This window comes from Callorhinchus milii, unplaced genomic scaffold, assembly GCF_018977255.1.
Source record: "Callorhinchus milii isolate IMCB2004 unplaced genomic scaffold, IMCB_Cmil_1.0 Scaffold2, whole genome shotgun sequence".
Lineage (NCBI taxonomy): Eukaryota > Metazoa > Chordata > Chondrichthyes > Chimaeriformes > Callorhinchidae > Callorhinchus > Callorhinchus milii.
In genome coordinates this window covers 118,092,474-118,107,744 of record NW_024704743.1, presented here as the reverse complement: position 1 = coordinate 118,107,744, position 15,271 = coordinate 118,092,474, and the positions used below count along the sequence as shown (strand labels likewise).

The following is a 15,271-nucleotide window of genomic DNA, read 5'->3' as shown; positions in this document are numbered from 1 at the left end:
GGCACAGTGTCATGGTAAAAATGGAAATCGGATCGCTCTGGAACATCAGTAATTTGAAACACTGTTGAAGAATGATTTGAAAAAGAACTTGAAACCAAAGTGTATTGTCCAATGCTAAAAATGCTATAAATAATATAGATGATAAGAATTCTTGTGTATTTGCAGGACAATTCTCCTGGGGATTTTCTGTTTAGTATTCGTGGAATTCAGTTGTGTATATTGTGCATATAAGGTAATACAATTAATGACAAGCTAGAATTTTATTTTAACATGCACATTAAATTTGCATTAACGTAGTAGCAAAGTTTGCTGTATATATGTGTACAATTAGAGTTTAAACATTTAAAACATTTGACCTCAATACAATGCATTTCTACATTTAAAAATATTGCTAGATTGAACTTGTATTAGTTCACATACGTTAGTACCTTGTCATAATCTAGATTTTGCGTACCTTGTCTGTTTCCATATCCCCGCAATTTGTTTGATTTAGTCAGAATCCAGGTCATTTATGCAAACTATGGGTACTAGTCCAGACTTCGCAAGCGTTCCCTCAACACCTCCTCTCATTTCAATGTTTCCCTCATGACTGCCATCTGCTTCCTTCCGTTCAACCAAGTCCAAGTTTTACCCTTGATACAAGCTGATATTTTGTAAACTAGTCTCTGGTGTGGTGATTAGGCCTTTGGAAGCTTGTGTGTACTGTGTCATGTTCATTAGACAAATGTGGCAGCTCATCTGCATTTGTAATGGCCCACCACCTTAATTAGATGAATGACCATTTTTTTAAAAAAATCTAAGTTAGTTAGGGAGAAATGTTTGTAAGAACACTGGAAAATCAGAATAGGCAGAGGTGTGACCTCAGTTTGACATTCCATCGAAAGGCAATGCCTGCAACATTGACCCCCCATACAAATTTATTCTATTTGTCTACACGTAAGGGTTCAAGCCTTGCGTCCGGACTTGGAGCGCGTAGTTGAGGCTGACATTCAAAGGCAATACTACATTGTTGAAGTAGAGTACAAGAGTAGAGTACAAGAATCAGGAGGTTATGATTAACCTATATAAAACACTGGATAGGCCTCAGTTAGAATACTGCACCCAGTTCTGGGCACCACACTATAGGAAGGATGTTAAGGCATTGGAAAGGGTGCAGAGGAGATTTACGAGGATGGTACCAGGAATGAGGGACCTTGATTATGAGGAAAGGCTGGAGAGGCCGGGATTATTCTCATTGGAGCAGAGAAGGTAACGAGGAGACCTAATAGAGGTTTTCAAAATCATGAGGGGAATTGATAAGTTGGAAAGGGAAAAACTGTTTCCAATGGTGGGTGTGTCAGTGACTCGAGGTCACAAATTCAAAATAGTATCTAAAAGAAGCAGAGGGGAGAAGAATTTTTTTCACGCCGCGAGTTGTTCGAATCTGGAACGCATTGCCCATGTCCTGACCCAACTGTCCAGCACCTTGGGACGTCCTCCCGACGTGAAAGGCGCTCGAAAATGGAATCTTGTTGTTGTTGTTGAAAGGGTGGTCGAGGCCAATTCGATAACTATTTTTAAAAACGCGCTGGATGGGTATTTGAGGAGGACGGGTTTGTAGGATTATGGGGAAAGGGCTGGGGAGTGGGATTGACATTATTTGCTCTATTCAAAGAGCCGGCACAAACTCGATGGGCCGAATGGCCTCTTTTTGTGCTGTACAATTCTATGATTCTATGAAATGGCGTTCTTCAGATGAAACGTTAAACAGTTCTATTTATTCAGGTGGACATTAAAGATCCCATGACACTTGTCGAAGAGAAGGGAGTTTTTTTCCATTATCCTGGCCAATAATCCCCCAAATAAAATTGCTTCTTCACCTTTTTATGCCTTTTGTGGAATATTGTTGTCTGCAGATTGGCAGCCCGCAGTCAAATGCACTGTAACTATAAATTCCAATAATTCCTGTGAAGTGCTCAGAGACTTTTTCTGATGTGAAAGGTGCTACAAATCCAAAGATTATTGCTTGAAACAAAGGAACACCAAGGGGTATAGATACCTCACAGGAAAGTGATCAGATTAGCTGGCTCCTGTGGAAGAAAACCACTAGCACAGACTCTGGGTCAAATAGCTTGTTTCTGTGATCTTTGTTGTAATCTGTCATACTCGTAATTTATCAATAAGAAGTAATCTCAACCACATGCATTTTCACTTAATACATAATTCTGCACGGAATCAATTTGTCATAGTGTAACTATAAATATTCTGTAACAAGATCCTTCAGCTCATTTGATCTCATCTTCCAGAACTCCAACTCTACCCTCTTCCAATTACGGCTTCAGCTGTTTCTTGAACAAGTCCAGTGTCTTGTACACTCAACCACCTTTCCTAGTAACCTCTTCTAGCTCTTTACTTTCCGGGAAAAGAAACATTTTCTGGTGTCTATACTGACTGCACTGAAAGCTGTCCTTTCTTGGCATATCTCAAGGTATTATTCCAGATTTACTTTATTCCATTAAGCATATATCAGGACAATTAAAACCCTTCAAGAAATTTGATTGACAAGGCTCGTCATGCCTTATACAGTCTTGTCACTACATTGAACTTCAATCGTTATGCCCCCAACCTCAGGAATTCTGCCTCTATCCCTCCACCTCGCCTGCGCTCTCTATCTACAAATCCCACCTAAAAATGTACTTTTGCGACTGTGCCTATAGTCACCACCTGCCGCCCCGCTCAGTGAACCCCACTGCTATGTTGCACTCTGAGATGTTATCCTAAATGAAGGGCATAGTGTAAATATAACTTGTTCTTTTGAGGCTGAAGAGATCTAGTTTGTTTTTCTCATAGCCCGTCTTCTAAGACTGGGGCTGTTTTTGGTGGGGATACACTTGACCCATAATAACTTGAACTCCAACATGGTCTACTTGAATATTGTAACCATATAGAATCGTAGAAACTATGGATTTGAAGGAGACCGTGCCACCAATCATTCATTGTCTGTAAGTCCAGCGATTAGGACGTCCTCCCCCACACTCTGGAACTCCATCCCACGGTCCCTTCGCCTCGCTTCCTCCCTCGCCTCCTTCAAGGCCAGTCTCAAGGCCCTTCTTCTCGTCGACCGTGCCTTTGGTCTCCCTCCCATCTCTCTGCCTTCCCTCACCCCTACACCACCCCTCCCCCATGCTCGGGCGCCGATACCTGACTGTTCAGCACTTTGGGACGTTCTCCCGACGTGAAAGGCGCTCTATAAATGTAACTGTTGTTGTTAAAGGCGCTTTAGAAATGTAATATTTTGTTGTATACCACACAATGTTTCAGATTTCAATACTTTCACAAGGTCTGTTAGAGAAAAATAAAAGCATGTGGTGAAGTCTTTGTATCATATCAAAAATGCTTCTGACTAACTAATGCACTTCATAATCTGTTGAAATACAATAGGTGCAGCTACTAATTCTCAATAAAATGCCAATGTTTAATATCATTAAGCATGACATATTGTAGAATTATAGTGTGCCATCCAGCACGATTACAGTTCCAAGATGGATTAAATGTCTGCAGTGAGTGCAATCATGAATATTCAGGGAGATGCTTTTGAAAAGAAGGCCACCTTATACATTGGCCATCCAAACTATAACAGTTCACATTTATATGGTTCCTTTAACGTCCAGAGAATGTGACATCTCATATCAAAGCACTTTACACAACTAGCTGGGAGCCCGAATAAAGAAACAAACTTCAGTATGTTTAAAAGCTTGATACATTGTGATGTATAAAGATTTTCTTTGCTTTTGTTTATTTTAGATCAAGCTTGCCAGCTCCCATGTTTTCAAGAAATGATTTTAGTATTTGGAGCATCCTGCGAAAGTGCATTGGAATGGTGGGTAATTGTGTTCTTCTTGTAATTGTATACGCCTTAAATATAAAAAATTAAAAGTTACAAATGGTAACTCTTAAATGAACAATATTTCTTAAATGAGCAGGTTTTCCTCTAAATGTCCGCTATGTTATTTAGGAAATTTTATGGGCATAATAATAATAATAATCCTTGCATTTGATATAGCGCTTTTCACGTCGGGAGGACGTCCCAAAGCGCTTCGCAGGACACACTGTAAAGTGAATTGACTGTATATTTGTGGGCGAACGCGGCAGCCAATTGCGCACAGCAATGTCCCACAAACAGTCGTGGATTGAAAATGACCAATTTATTATTGTTTTTGGTTTTGATGGGATTATTATTAGACGTGTGGAGTAAGGAAACTTTCCCAAGGTTTCGTCCTGCCTGGAATTGAACTCAGGTCTCTCGCTTGCAAAGCGAGTGCTCTAACCACTGAGCTACTGGACTCCACAAAGGAATATAGGAATATAGAGGACTGAAAAAGACCACCGTGGTCTCTCTGGCTGGTTCTCAATCTTTGGAAAAAATGCCCGACACTGTAGCGACTCAATCTTATCTCCTTGTCTGTTTTATATGAGACATCATTCTGAGCAACACAATAACTAGGGCCTGGGATTCTTACAATTCAGTTCCTGTTCACCCTGCAAGCCAAGAAGATAACGGTGTTCTTGGCTGGGTAGATGTTAGGAAATAGCAAACTGATTTAGCCGGTTACTTTTCAGCAGAAACCTCAGTCTTTTGGCTTCCCCAAAACTTCGCTCCTGCTGATTTGTACCTAAACTCTCCAGGATTAGATGAAGGGGGATTATGCACTGCATACTAGTTAAATCTGTGTGTGTAACTCTTAATAACTTAATTTGGATACTCTTAAAAAAAAACATATGGTACCTGCCTATTATTGTATGTCGCTGCTTCTGGTCACCAGCTGCTTTTGCTGGGGGTGTGGTTGCACAGGTTGCTCTCTGATATCCCACCTGAATGGCAGTTGTTCATGTGAGAGCCTTTGGCAATGACTACAGTGGGCTTCACACGCCTGCCATACATGGAATGACAGTGAAAGGTGCTTTTAGCCTACCCTATACAAACCCTATACAGCCTGTCTTAACCTTCAGCTCTGGCTAATATCAGCAAACACATCACAGGATTCAATCCAGCAGGCTGCCGGTGCATAAACTGCAGCTCTATTCCAAACACCATTTGGTTTGGATACTCTTAAGCATGATTTCCACATGTGCCAGATGCTCAGTTGACCAAAAAGACTCACAGTTGTAAGATTTTTTTCCTCCCTTCTCATCAATTAGCAGGGCACATTCACATTTGTGTAAGTTCACATTGACTGGGTTGATGAGCATATCTGAAAGAATCATCAAGCTTGTACTCTTTGTTTCTACAGCACCCGAATCACAAGCCTGCACCAAGGTTACTATATGACTTCAAGGTGTTCTTGTTGGACTCTACTAATACTTCCAGAACTGAAGCAATATTGTTTCCAGCAGTAGAGCAGGCAGACTGCATTGTATTTCCTGACCCTCAATGGGTTGGAGATTGTTTTTAAAATGCATGGATTCCTGGTCTCAGAATCCTGTAAATATCCACTTTACTACAGTGTTTGGACTTAGTCACTGCACTGTGCCCACTAAATTATTTTGATTGCTTTATTGTTTATATGGGATACGAGTGTGCTGTTTTATCATACAAGTAACGACTCTTGAATTATTTTTCAGGAGCTATCCAAGATTGCTATGCCGGTTATATTTAATGAGCCACTTAGCTTTCTACAGCGACTTACAGAATACATGGAGCACACATACCTCATCCACAAAGCTAGTACTTCCTCCGATTCAATTGAGCGAATGAAGGTATAGTATGATCATTGCTGACAGAATTGTTATGCATTACAGTGGCGCTTCATTATAATGCAGTCGTTGAGATCTATAAACTGTAAAACAAGACTGCGCTAACCTATTTCACAGCACGTCTGCGCTTTCAGCCACTGCACTCACATATTACTTAGACCTAGGAGCTCATATCCTGATTTAAAGATGGTCAAACAATCTCTAATTTCCTTGCTAAGTATTCACTGTTTTGAGATTTTCTTTTATGTGAAGATTTGCTAGTTGTTGCTTAAAGTTACTATTGGGTTACTTGTCTTTAAATGTAAGCAATTAGACTTTATTTCTCAAGGAACCCAGTGAATTAACTTGCACACTAATGCATTACGAACAACCCTGCAGCTCAAAAAAAGATGCCTTCTGAACGACAAGCTTTTACAATGGTTCTTATTCATAGGAGTTGAGTTTGTTTCAGCGCCTTGGGACGTCCTCCCGATGTGAAAGGCGCTCTATAAATGGAATCTTGTTGTTTCGAAATAATCGTGTTTTGGTTTATGTACTTAAAAACAGAGTGTAGCGGCATTTGCTGTTTCAGCTGTTGCCTCGCAGTGGGAAAGAACAGGGAAGCCATTTAACCCGCTCCTTGGAGAAACATATGAGCTTGTTAGGTAAGAAATTATTTCAATCTTCTGAATAGATCCACATAGACGCATTGTTTAATGAACCAATTAAAATTCACTGCCTTAGTAGACAGTGTTTTTATGGTGATATATATTTATGTTGTCACTGTACAAGAACAACTTATTCTATTATTTAGTTGGATGGCTTTTCTTTCATTTATCAGATCCTGTTCATCACTTTCACTTGGATTTGTGGGATGGGGAAGAAGGGCTGTTAATTTCCAACGTGGCTGGAAGTGAGAATGGTTATTATTGACACCCTCCCTCTGTCAGTTAACAGATATTGCCTCAAAAATTAGAACATATTTTCAGTTTGTGACCAGTTATAACAAGATTTGATCCACTTCAAAGTTGATTTGATGCACTCGTTTGATTACAACCTGTGGAACTCTCTTTCCCTTCGCAACTGCAATGAACATGAGGAATGTAACTAACTATCATATTTCTCTTGCTTCGCATTCTTGGTGCGGTGCAGTGCAGCTAATAGAATTAATTTGTGTTCTGCCAATCTGAGGAACAGCATGTTAGTCCAATATGTTTGCTCAAAACACCTTATAGTTGAAAATAAAAGAGTGGGGAGTTTAAGAAGCTACAGTTACATTCTGAAGTGGTTGCTTTGGTACCAGTTACTGAATTATTAAAAATTGAGGCATTGAATGACCTGCTTATTTATAGGGAGGATATGGGATTCAGACTTGTCTCTGAACAAGTTAGCCACCACCCTCCGATCAGTGCATTCCACGCTGAAGGACTCAAAGAAGACTTTGTTTTCCATGGATCCATTTATCCCAAACTCAAATTCTGGGGGAAAAGTGTGGAAGCGGAACCAAAAGGAATCATAACTCTGGAACTTATCAAGTAAGTGTGAAAACAGCTTCAGACGGCCATGGATTTCAGAGTGCAGTTTTGTTCACAGTCTTGAGAGAGGACATCTCATTGGGGATATTATAGAGGTGTATAACATTTTAAATGATGGTTGAAAAAGTAAACCCAGAAAAATATTTTTGGAATCATCAAGACAGTGGCACAAGAAAACGTAGGTTTAGCGTTGTAAGGGTAATTTGAAGACAGATTCCATGGAGTTTTTCTTTACGCAGAAGGTAATCAATGACTAAAAAGGCATTAGGGCATTTTAAAAACAACTTGATGCATTGATGGGGGACGGTAGGATACATGTTCTAGTGGGATGAAATCGCAAGGGGCCAAAAGGCCTTCATCCAGAGCAATTTTTTGTGATTAGCTGCAGTGAAACCATTAAAGTCTAGTTATTGCACCAGACAGATTTCCCTTGTTTTTGGTCACCATTTGTAAAAGGTGAAAGAAAATTGGTGAGCAATGGTTTTAAAACCAACGACTATTAGATATTTGCCATGATATAGTATGTTAAAATCATCAATAACAAATTATGTTTATACAACGCCTTTCATGTCAGGCGGAAGTCCCAAAACCCTGGACAATCAGGGATTTGGACCCGAGTTGAGGGCTGGGATCAGCAGGGTTGGAGGGGGTGAGGCAAAGGGTCTGTGGAATAGTTACAAAGGGTAGGGGCAGAGGCTGAAGGCCTGACCACTGATTGTAGAAGTAAAGAACAATGAGTGCCAAGTGGTGGTTTCAAGGCAGTGATTCAAGGTATTTACACAAAATTATAATCAGGTAGACTCGAGCAGGTTACAATTACAACTACTATCCCTGAAACCAATATATATTCGCCCACAAAATATACAGTCAATTTACTTCATAATATATTCTGTGATGCATTTTGAGATGTTTCAAAGACGTGATGAGGTGCTATATCAAATGCAAGGATAATTATTATTATTTATAATGCGTACCTGTGAAAATAATCTGAAGGCAGTTTCTACTCTTATGTTTATTCTGATAACGAGTGGTTTCACGTAGTTAATGCCTGATTACATTCACACTGGGAAGGAAACCACGGAGGGAGTGCTACTTGTTAAAATCATTCCCCCGAACTGTACTTAGAATATGTAACACTTTACTGCAGATTAATATTAATTTTGTTTATTTTACTTGCAGGCACAACGAAGCTTATACTTGGACAAATCCAACTTGCTGTGTACATAACATCATAGTTGGCAAGCTTTGGATTGAGCAATATGGAAATGTTGAAATAACTAATCACAAGTAAGGAGTACGCAACACTTAGATGGTTCTTATTTATTTTATGGATTCAGTAAATCTTAAATAAACTCTTCTATCCACAGAACTGGAGAGAAATGCATTCTGAACTTTAAGCCATGTGGCCTTTTTGGTAAAGAGCTACACAAAGTTGAAGGTTATATTCAGGACAAAAGGCAAGTTTCCTTACTCCACACGCCTCTGTTTATCTAACAGTAAGTAGGAACCCGATTGTTTGGCGATTCACTTTCCGGGAGCTATAATCCCTTCCTAAATAAATAATAATAATTTGGTTACTCAATCTACATTGTTGTGCGCAATTGTCTACAACATTTTGCCCACAAAATATATATTCAATTCACTTTACAGTATATTCTGTGAAGCACTTTGATACGTCTCAATGACGTGATAAGGCGCTATATCAAATACAAGGATTTTTGTTAACATTATAAGTTACTGTCCTGTTATTTATCGCTAATCCACCTTGCCAAAAAAAGTAGCATATCCAATATTTAAACTTCTTTGACTGCGTTCAGAAATTCCTCTTGCTGCTAGTGAGCGAATTTTAGCTCATTAGGTCAGCAAAAGCCAAGCACCAGTCATTGATCAATATTAANTTTTTTTATTTGTTTGTGGCAGTAAGAAGAAGATTTGTGCAATATATGGGAAATGGACAGAGTGTCTGTGGGCGGTCGATCCGAATACATTTGACGCTTACAAAAAAAATGACAAGAAAAATACAGAAGAAAAGAAACCGAACAAAACGGTATTGATAAAATTGATAGTAAATGGTTTAAAAAAATTTAATAAGTCTTAAAATGGACAGATATCTCTCTTTTACTAGTCCTTTACCTTTACCCATAGTGTGTGAGGCATAAGATTTCATCAGAAATGATTACTTGCTGACTTAACTTGATTATTGATTTATTTATATAATGTCATCATTAATATCATAAATAAATAAGCTTGATAAATTAAAACTTTTAATTTAATCATGTGTATTTCATGGATTTTTCAGATTTTTTTTCTCCATAAGGTTTATTTAGGAGTCCTGTAGCTCAATTGTTAGAGCGCTCACCTCACAAATGAGAGACCTGGGTTCGATTCCCGGCAGGGTGATACCTTGGGCAAGTTTCCTTACTCCACACGCCTAATAATAATCCCTCAAGATAAAAAACAATAATAATTCGGTCACTTCTATCCACGACTGTTTGTGAGACACTGCTGTGCGCAATTGGCTGCCATGTTTCGCCCACAAAAAATGCAGTCAATTCACTTTACAGTATATTCTGTGAAGTGCTTTGAGACGGCTGGAAGTTGTGAAAAGGGCTATCTCAAATTCAAAGATTATTATTATTGATCAAATGTTACAGTTTTTCTTCGGTGTACTAATGCAAAACATTTTACTACATGGAAATCCCAGACAGCGGCTTCAGAGAAAGAGAAAGAATCTGATGATGTTCCAATGCCAGATAGCTCCGAAAGTGTACAGGTTATACCAGGAAGTCATCTGCTGTGGCGGATAGAACCTAGACCTTCAAACTCTGTGCAGGTTAGTCTCAAGAACAACAACAAATTATGTATAGCGCAGGGAGGGTATGGGTAGAAGGGTGATCAAAGGCACGATCGAAGAGGAAGGTCTTGAGACTGGGCATGAAGGAGGTGAGGGAGGGAGCAAGGCGAAAGGACTGTGGAATAGAGTTCCAAAGGATGGTAGCGGAGAGGTTGAAGGGAGAGTCTATTAAGTTCCTTAGATATGATTGGGGAATTCCATTTCTTTTCTAAGTAAAATTATTTGTTTTGGAATGTATATGAGTACTACCTTTACAAAACACTAGGCAGTAGCTTGAATTATGCACCTGTTGAACTCAAAACTTTCTCCTTCTTATTTCCACAAATTCCCCACTAATTTGGTAGATATAATTGCATTAATGTTTTTTTTTGTCCTGCAGCATTTAACTTTTGTATTAAAACAGAACAATTATTTTTGAACTGTTTTGTTTCAGATGTACAATTTTACCAACTTTGCCATGTCACTGAATGAGTTTGATAAGGCAATGGAGAGTGTTATCCCTCCCACTGACTGTCGATTACGACCTGACATTAAAGCAATGGAGAATGGAGACATAGGTATGGCTGAAACCTTCATAAAATTATACAATACTTAGGTGAGGTTAAGGAGAATGTTTTGTTATATCTTCTAGTGTTTTGGTCATCATGCCCATTCTATCAGTTCAGTGGATAGAAATGGAAAGAGAGTTTTGTTGCATTTAATGTGAATTTCTTTGGTTTTACTGATGAGATTCAAATTTAACAATCAACTTCTTGAAAGCTCTGTTTGATTGAAACATAAGGAAAATGTAAACATGAGGAAAATCTGCGATATTGTCTAGTGTTCCACAGGTTAATCATAATACGGCAGAATAGTGCTCGTATATATAGGGTGACCAAAAAATCATGATACCATTACATTGTCTAGAAAAGTTAAATAAATATTTTGTTTTAGATAATAGGGTAGCTTCACGACTTTTTGGTCACCCTGTATATGCAACGGTTAACCACATATTCCCTTATGTGGATTGGGGCTCAAATTCAGTAGTAATCAGCTGCAATATTGATGAAAATATTTAGTTAAACATTTAACAAAATTCACTATCACTTGAGCAATGTGAGGGGCAGAGATCTTAACAAGGCAAGTGCATGGATAGTGGGACGCAGACACAAACAGGTGTGTAGTTAGAGAGAGAGAGAGATGCTTGCTTGTATCGACCTCATATCCATATTGTTTTTGCATCCACATTGGGGTCAGTTGAATTTATTGGGCTGTCTACCATAATGGGCATTTTGGTTACATACAGCAAATTAATCAAAATCTACACTTCACTGCGGTCTTCAGTTGTTTTTCTGACATTCTCAGCAATTCTACTGCTCTAAAAATGCAATAACTTTCCTTAAAAGCTTCCCACATGAATGTTCTAAGTGACTGTTTAGGGCTAATTTTGGAATGTAAATCAATAAAATATTTCACATTTTGATTCTATAAAATACGTATCAAATATCTTTAAACTGCAGGAAGGTTTTTTTTCCATGTAACTTATGAATGATTTATTTTCTTTACGCTAACTTTGTACATAATGACTGTGAATCAACAAATGACTTTTATATGGAAGTCCTGACAAGTATCCAGAGGAAAAGTGGCCCTGATATTTCTTTAAAGTCTAGGATCAGTTAAGCAGCAATTAGCTCATAGAGAAGCAAGAAATACTCAGTTTTCTGCACAACTTCCATTTAAAAGATTTTCAGACTTTGGAGAAGGAATTTGTCAGCGTCTCTCCTGAAACACAATGCTTTCCTAAAGAACCTGCAAGGATTTCAGGCTCTATGCAGTCTGTGTCTACATCTCTGAGCATTGTAGTCTAACCAAATCATCTGGCCACAATTATTGGAAATACTATGTGAATTGCTATTTATGATTGCAGTGTCGGTTGGGCAGATTATTTTGCCAGCTTCTTTGCCTTGGTATTATTACCAGTTCTTCTGGCAAAACTCAAGTCAGTGATGTGGTAGCTAAAGCATTCGCCAGTCAGCCACACAAGCTACATATTTAGACTTGGAAATCTTTATGGCGTCTTGCCCATCTCTGGTTCCTGGCAGAAAAGGAAAGAATGGTTGAAACAATAACCAATGAATTATGGTGATTCCTATAGATGATACTCCCCTTATTTGTTGCATTTCTAAATGTCTTTTTTTCCTTTCATGCACTTGTCACATTCTTGGAGCACTCATAATCACTCCACCTCATGATCTGTGTACTTCAGGATAGATTCATTTTTGAACATGAACCATCCACATCTCCTGAAGACTATAGTGGTTATTTGCCTGTAAAAGTGTAAAGCAAGGGACCCATGTATGCTAATTGCAAAATTAATAAACTTTTTTACTACCTCCTTAATGGGAAATCCTACTTTAAAACCACAGTTTAAAAAAAACAATTTTACAGATCAAAATATTTTAGACTTCAGATTTCTTGTCAAGGGCACAGATAATCACTTTTTTAGCCATTTTGTGAAGACCTATGATTGTAATTTCAACTTCTTTCTCTTTTTTGTGCACTTAATGCAAAATGAAAAGCCCACAGTGCTGCTTTGGTAAAGAGTTTCAGAATTCTGTTAAGTATTATGTATTTGTATACAGAGCTCTATTGATCTAAGAGATATATCGGGGACATACTTCAATTACTGGGAGACGACCAACAAGGTGTTTATAGGACCACGTGAAAGCAAGTGAATGGATGTTTCCCATATGAAAAAAGTATATCAGATTTACCTTGCTGATTGGGTTGAATAGGTTTCCTTTCTAATTCTCTGTTTAGCATGGTTTTATCAAGGCGCTGCACAAAACTTTTTTTTGATCTGTTATGATAGCTGCTTGCAGCTTTAAGATGAACCATTCCACCATTGGGAGTCTACACGCTCATTCATCCCTTCATACAGATCGTGTACTTCACAGCAGTTGGATGCTCAGTTGCGAATTATGACAGTGTTAGCTTGGCAAATTATTGTCGGCTGCTTGACTTTGACATTATTACCAACTATTCTGGCAAAACTTAAGTCAGTGTGGTCAGGGATGGAAAACTAGTAGGCAAAACATCAGCCAGTCAAACACACCAAGCTACTCTTTCAGTTCATCCAACATTGCTGATTTGTTTCCTCCATGCAATCTGACTCCACTGGTCTCACCATTGATTTCAGCCAGAGCAGGTGGGTAAGGAAGGATCTCATATACCAGATGCTGTATGGCTTCAGCTCCTCCTCCTCCCCTCTGGGTTTTTCTGGTCAGAAGTCCTGTTTCAGTATAGCTACTTCATTGGTAAGATTGTCTTTTGCTTTAGATACTGTACTTGACCTTTATTATTATGCATGATAGCAAAAGTTTTCATTTGAAATGTTTTGTAGTTTGATGTGCACCTAATAAATAATTGGAAAGTGCTCTCTGTTTTTGCACCAAAAAGACTTGAAAAGTCCATCCTCTGAATCATTTTCACCAGTTGCCTTTTTGTTTGTTTTTGGGTCAGCCAGGTGTCTGACATATGCAGAATCCGATCACCACGCTAAAAAGAATCCAAACCAGGCTGATTCCCACATATTTAGGCCATACACATGGAGATTTTCCTTTGCCTTCTTTGTCACTCTCTCCCTGGAGGGATGCACTTTTACCTACTTCCAGAGAGTATTAAGCCACAGGTTGACGAGCCATGGTGTGTGCGTTGGGGTAACTGCTGGAATCGAACCAGCTAACACTGCATTGGAATCTCTGACTTGCAAGCTTTCCCACTGCTTGTCCAACTAGGACTACCCTAGCCATTAGAGCTTTGACTTTCAGGGTTAACAGGAGCTGAAAGGGAAGAGTCCCTGCTCTTCCAGTGACTGGTCTGTCCTTCCAAGTCCTGCCAATGAGCCAGGCTGGCTGGTCTGTCACCAGCCGGGTCCTACCTCAGGAACTAGATGACTGAAACCAAGCGGATTGGCTCAACTTGTTGTCTTTGCTGATAGTGGGATTAATAGCACCTTTAGTCACATTAATGATACTGTTGAGTTGCTTCCTCTATCCATATCTACTCTAAATAGTATCATTAATGTGACTGAAGAATTTGACATCAGATGAAACAATTGGGGAAAAAGGAAAGAAATAAGTTCTCTTGGGCTAATTTCATTATTGTGCGCAGTGTATCCTGATTTTTCACCTCTTTCCATGGCTTCAAAGTGCTAACTATATTTGATTTGTCACCTTGACAATCTTCACGTCAAGGCTTGATTACGGGAGCTCCCTCCTCATCAGCCTTCCCAACTCTTCTCTTCACAGGCTGCAGATCATTGAAAACTCTGCAGCTTGTGTACTCTCACGCACCAGGCTCCGTGACCCCATCACTCCCACCCTCACCCGACTCTGCTGACTCCCCAACCCCCAAGAGAATCGAGTTTAAGATCCTTGTCCTCACCTTTAAGGCCATCCATGGCCTTGCCCCCTCCTACCTCTCTGACCTGCTGAGTTCCTACCAACCTGCCCGCTCCCTCTGTTCATCAGGCTCCGGCCTGCTCCATGTCTCCCGCCCGACCCATCCTACCATCGGTGGCCGGGCTTTCAGCCTCTCTGCTCCCACGCTCTGGAACTCCATCCCACGGTCCCTTCACCTCACTTCCTCCCTCGCCTCCTTCAAGGCTGGTTTCAAGACCCTGCTCTTCGACCGTGCCTTTGGTCTCCCTCCCACCTCTCTGCCTTCCCTCACCCCTACACCATCCCTCCCCCATGCTCGGGCCCCGACACCTGACTGTTCAGCGCTTTGAGACGTCCTCCCAACATGAAAGGCGCTCTATAAATGTGTTGTTGTTGAGGACTTGATCTACCCAGGTAGTTGTTTGTCCTCTGCTTGTTTCAAAGTGGACACAAATTAGAACAACTAGTACTTATACTCTTAAAGCCTTCTTCCTCAGTCAGTTCTACCGATGGCTATGAGAGTAACATCCGAGGTATGCCCGGATTCAACTAAAAGCTTCATGGTTGTCGTATAGAACAAACTTTTTTGTGAATACCCAAAGGATAAGCAAAAACTCATCTGCTGTCAAATAATGGTACATCAGACTCATTTGATACAAAACATTTTAGAATGCTTCACTAACAAAATGGCAAATAAAGGCAGAAGACCATTTATGTTTGTGCAGGTACAAATTCTTCTTTAGGTATTT

General features: G+C 39.6%; 1 protein-coding gene across 1 annotated transcript in view; it reads left to right on the top strand.

Moving 5' to 3' along the window:
• osbpl1a (oxysterol binding protein-like 1A) overlaps nt 1–15,271 on the top strand; it is a 76,577-nt gene that overhangs the window by 55,706 nt on the left and 5,600 nt on the right. Inside the window, exons 19-27 of the mRNA XM_042331694.1 lie at nt 3,784–3,859; nt 5,602–5,736; nt 6,280–6,377; nt 7,065–7,247; nt 8,427–8,534; nt 8,615–8,704; nt 9,168–9,294; nt 9,952–10,080; nt 10,535–10,658. Coding sequence (XP_042187628.1) covers nt 3,784–3,859; nt 5,602–5,736; nt 6,280–6,377; nt 7,065–7,247; nt 8,427–8,534; nt 8,615–8,704; nt 9,168–9,294; nt 9,952–10,080; nt 10,535–10,658 — 1,070 coding nt within the window. The remainder of the gene's footprint in view (nt 1–3,783; nt 3,860–5,601; nt 5,737–6,279; nt 6,378–7,064; nt 7,248–8,426; nt 8,535–8,614; nt 8,705–9,167; nt 9,295–9,951; nt 10,081–10,534; nt 10,659–15,271) is intronic.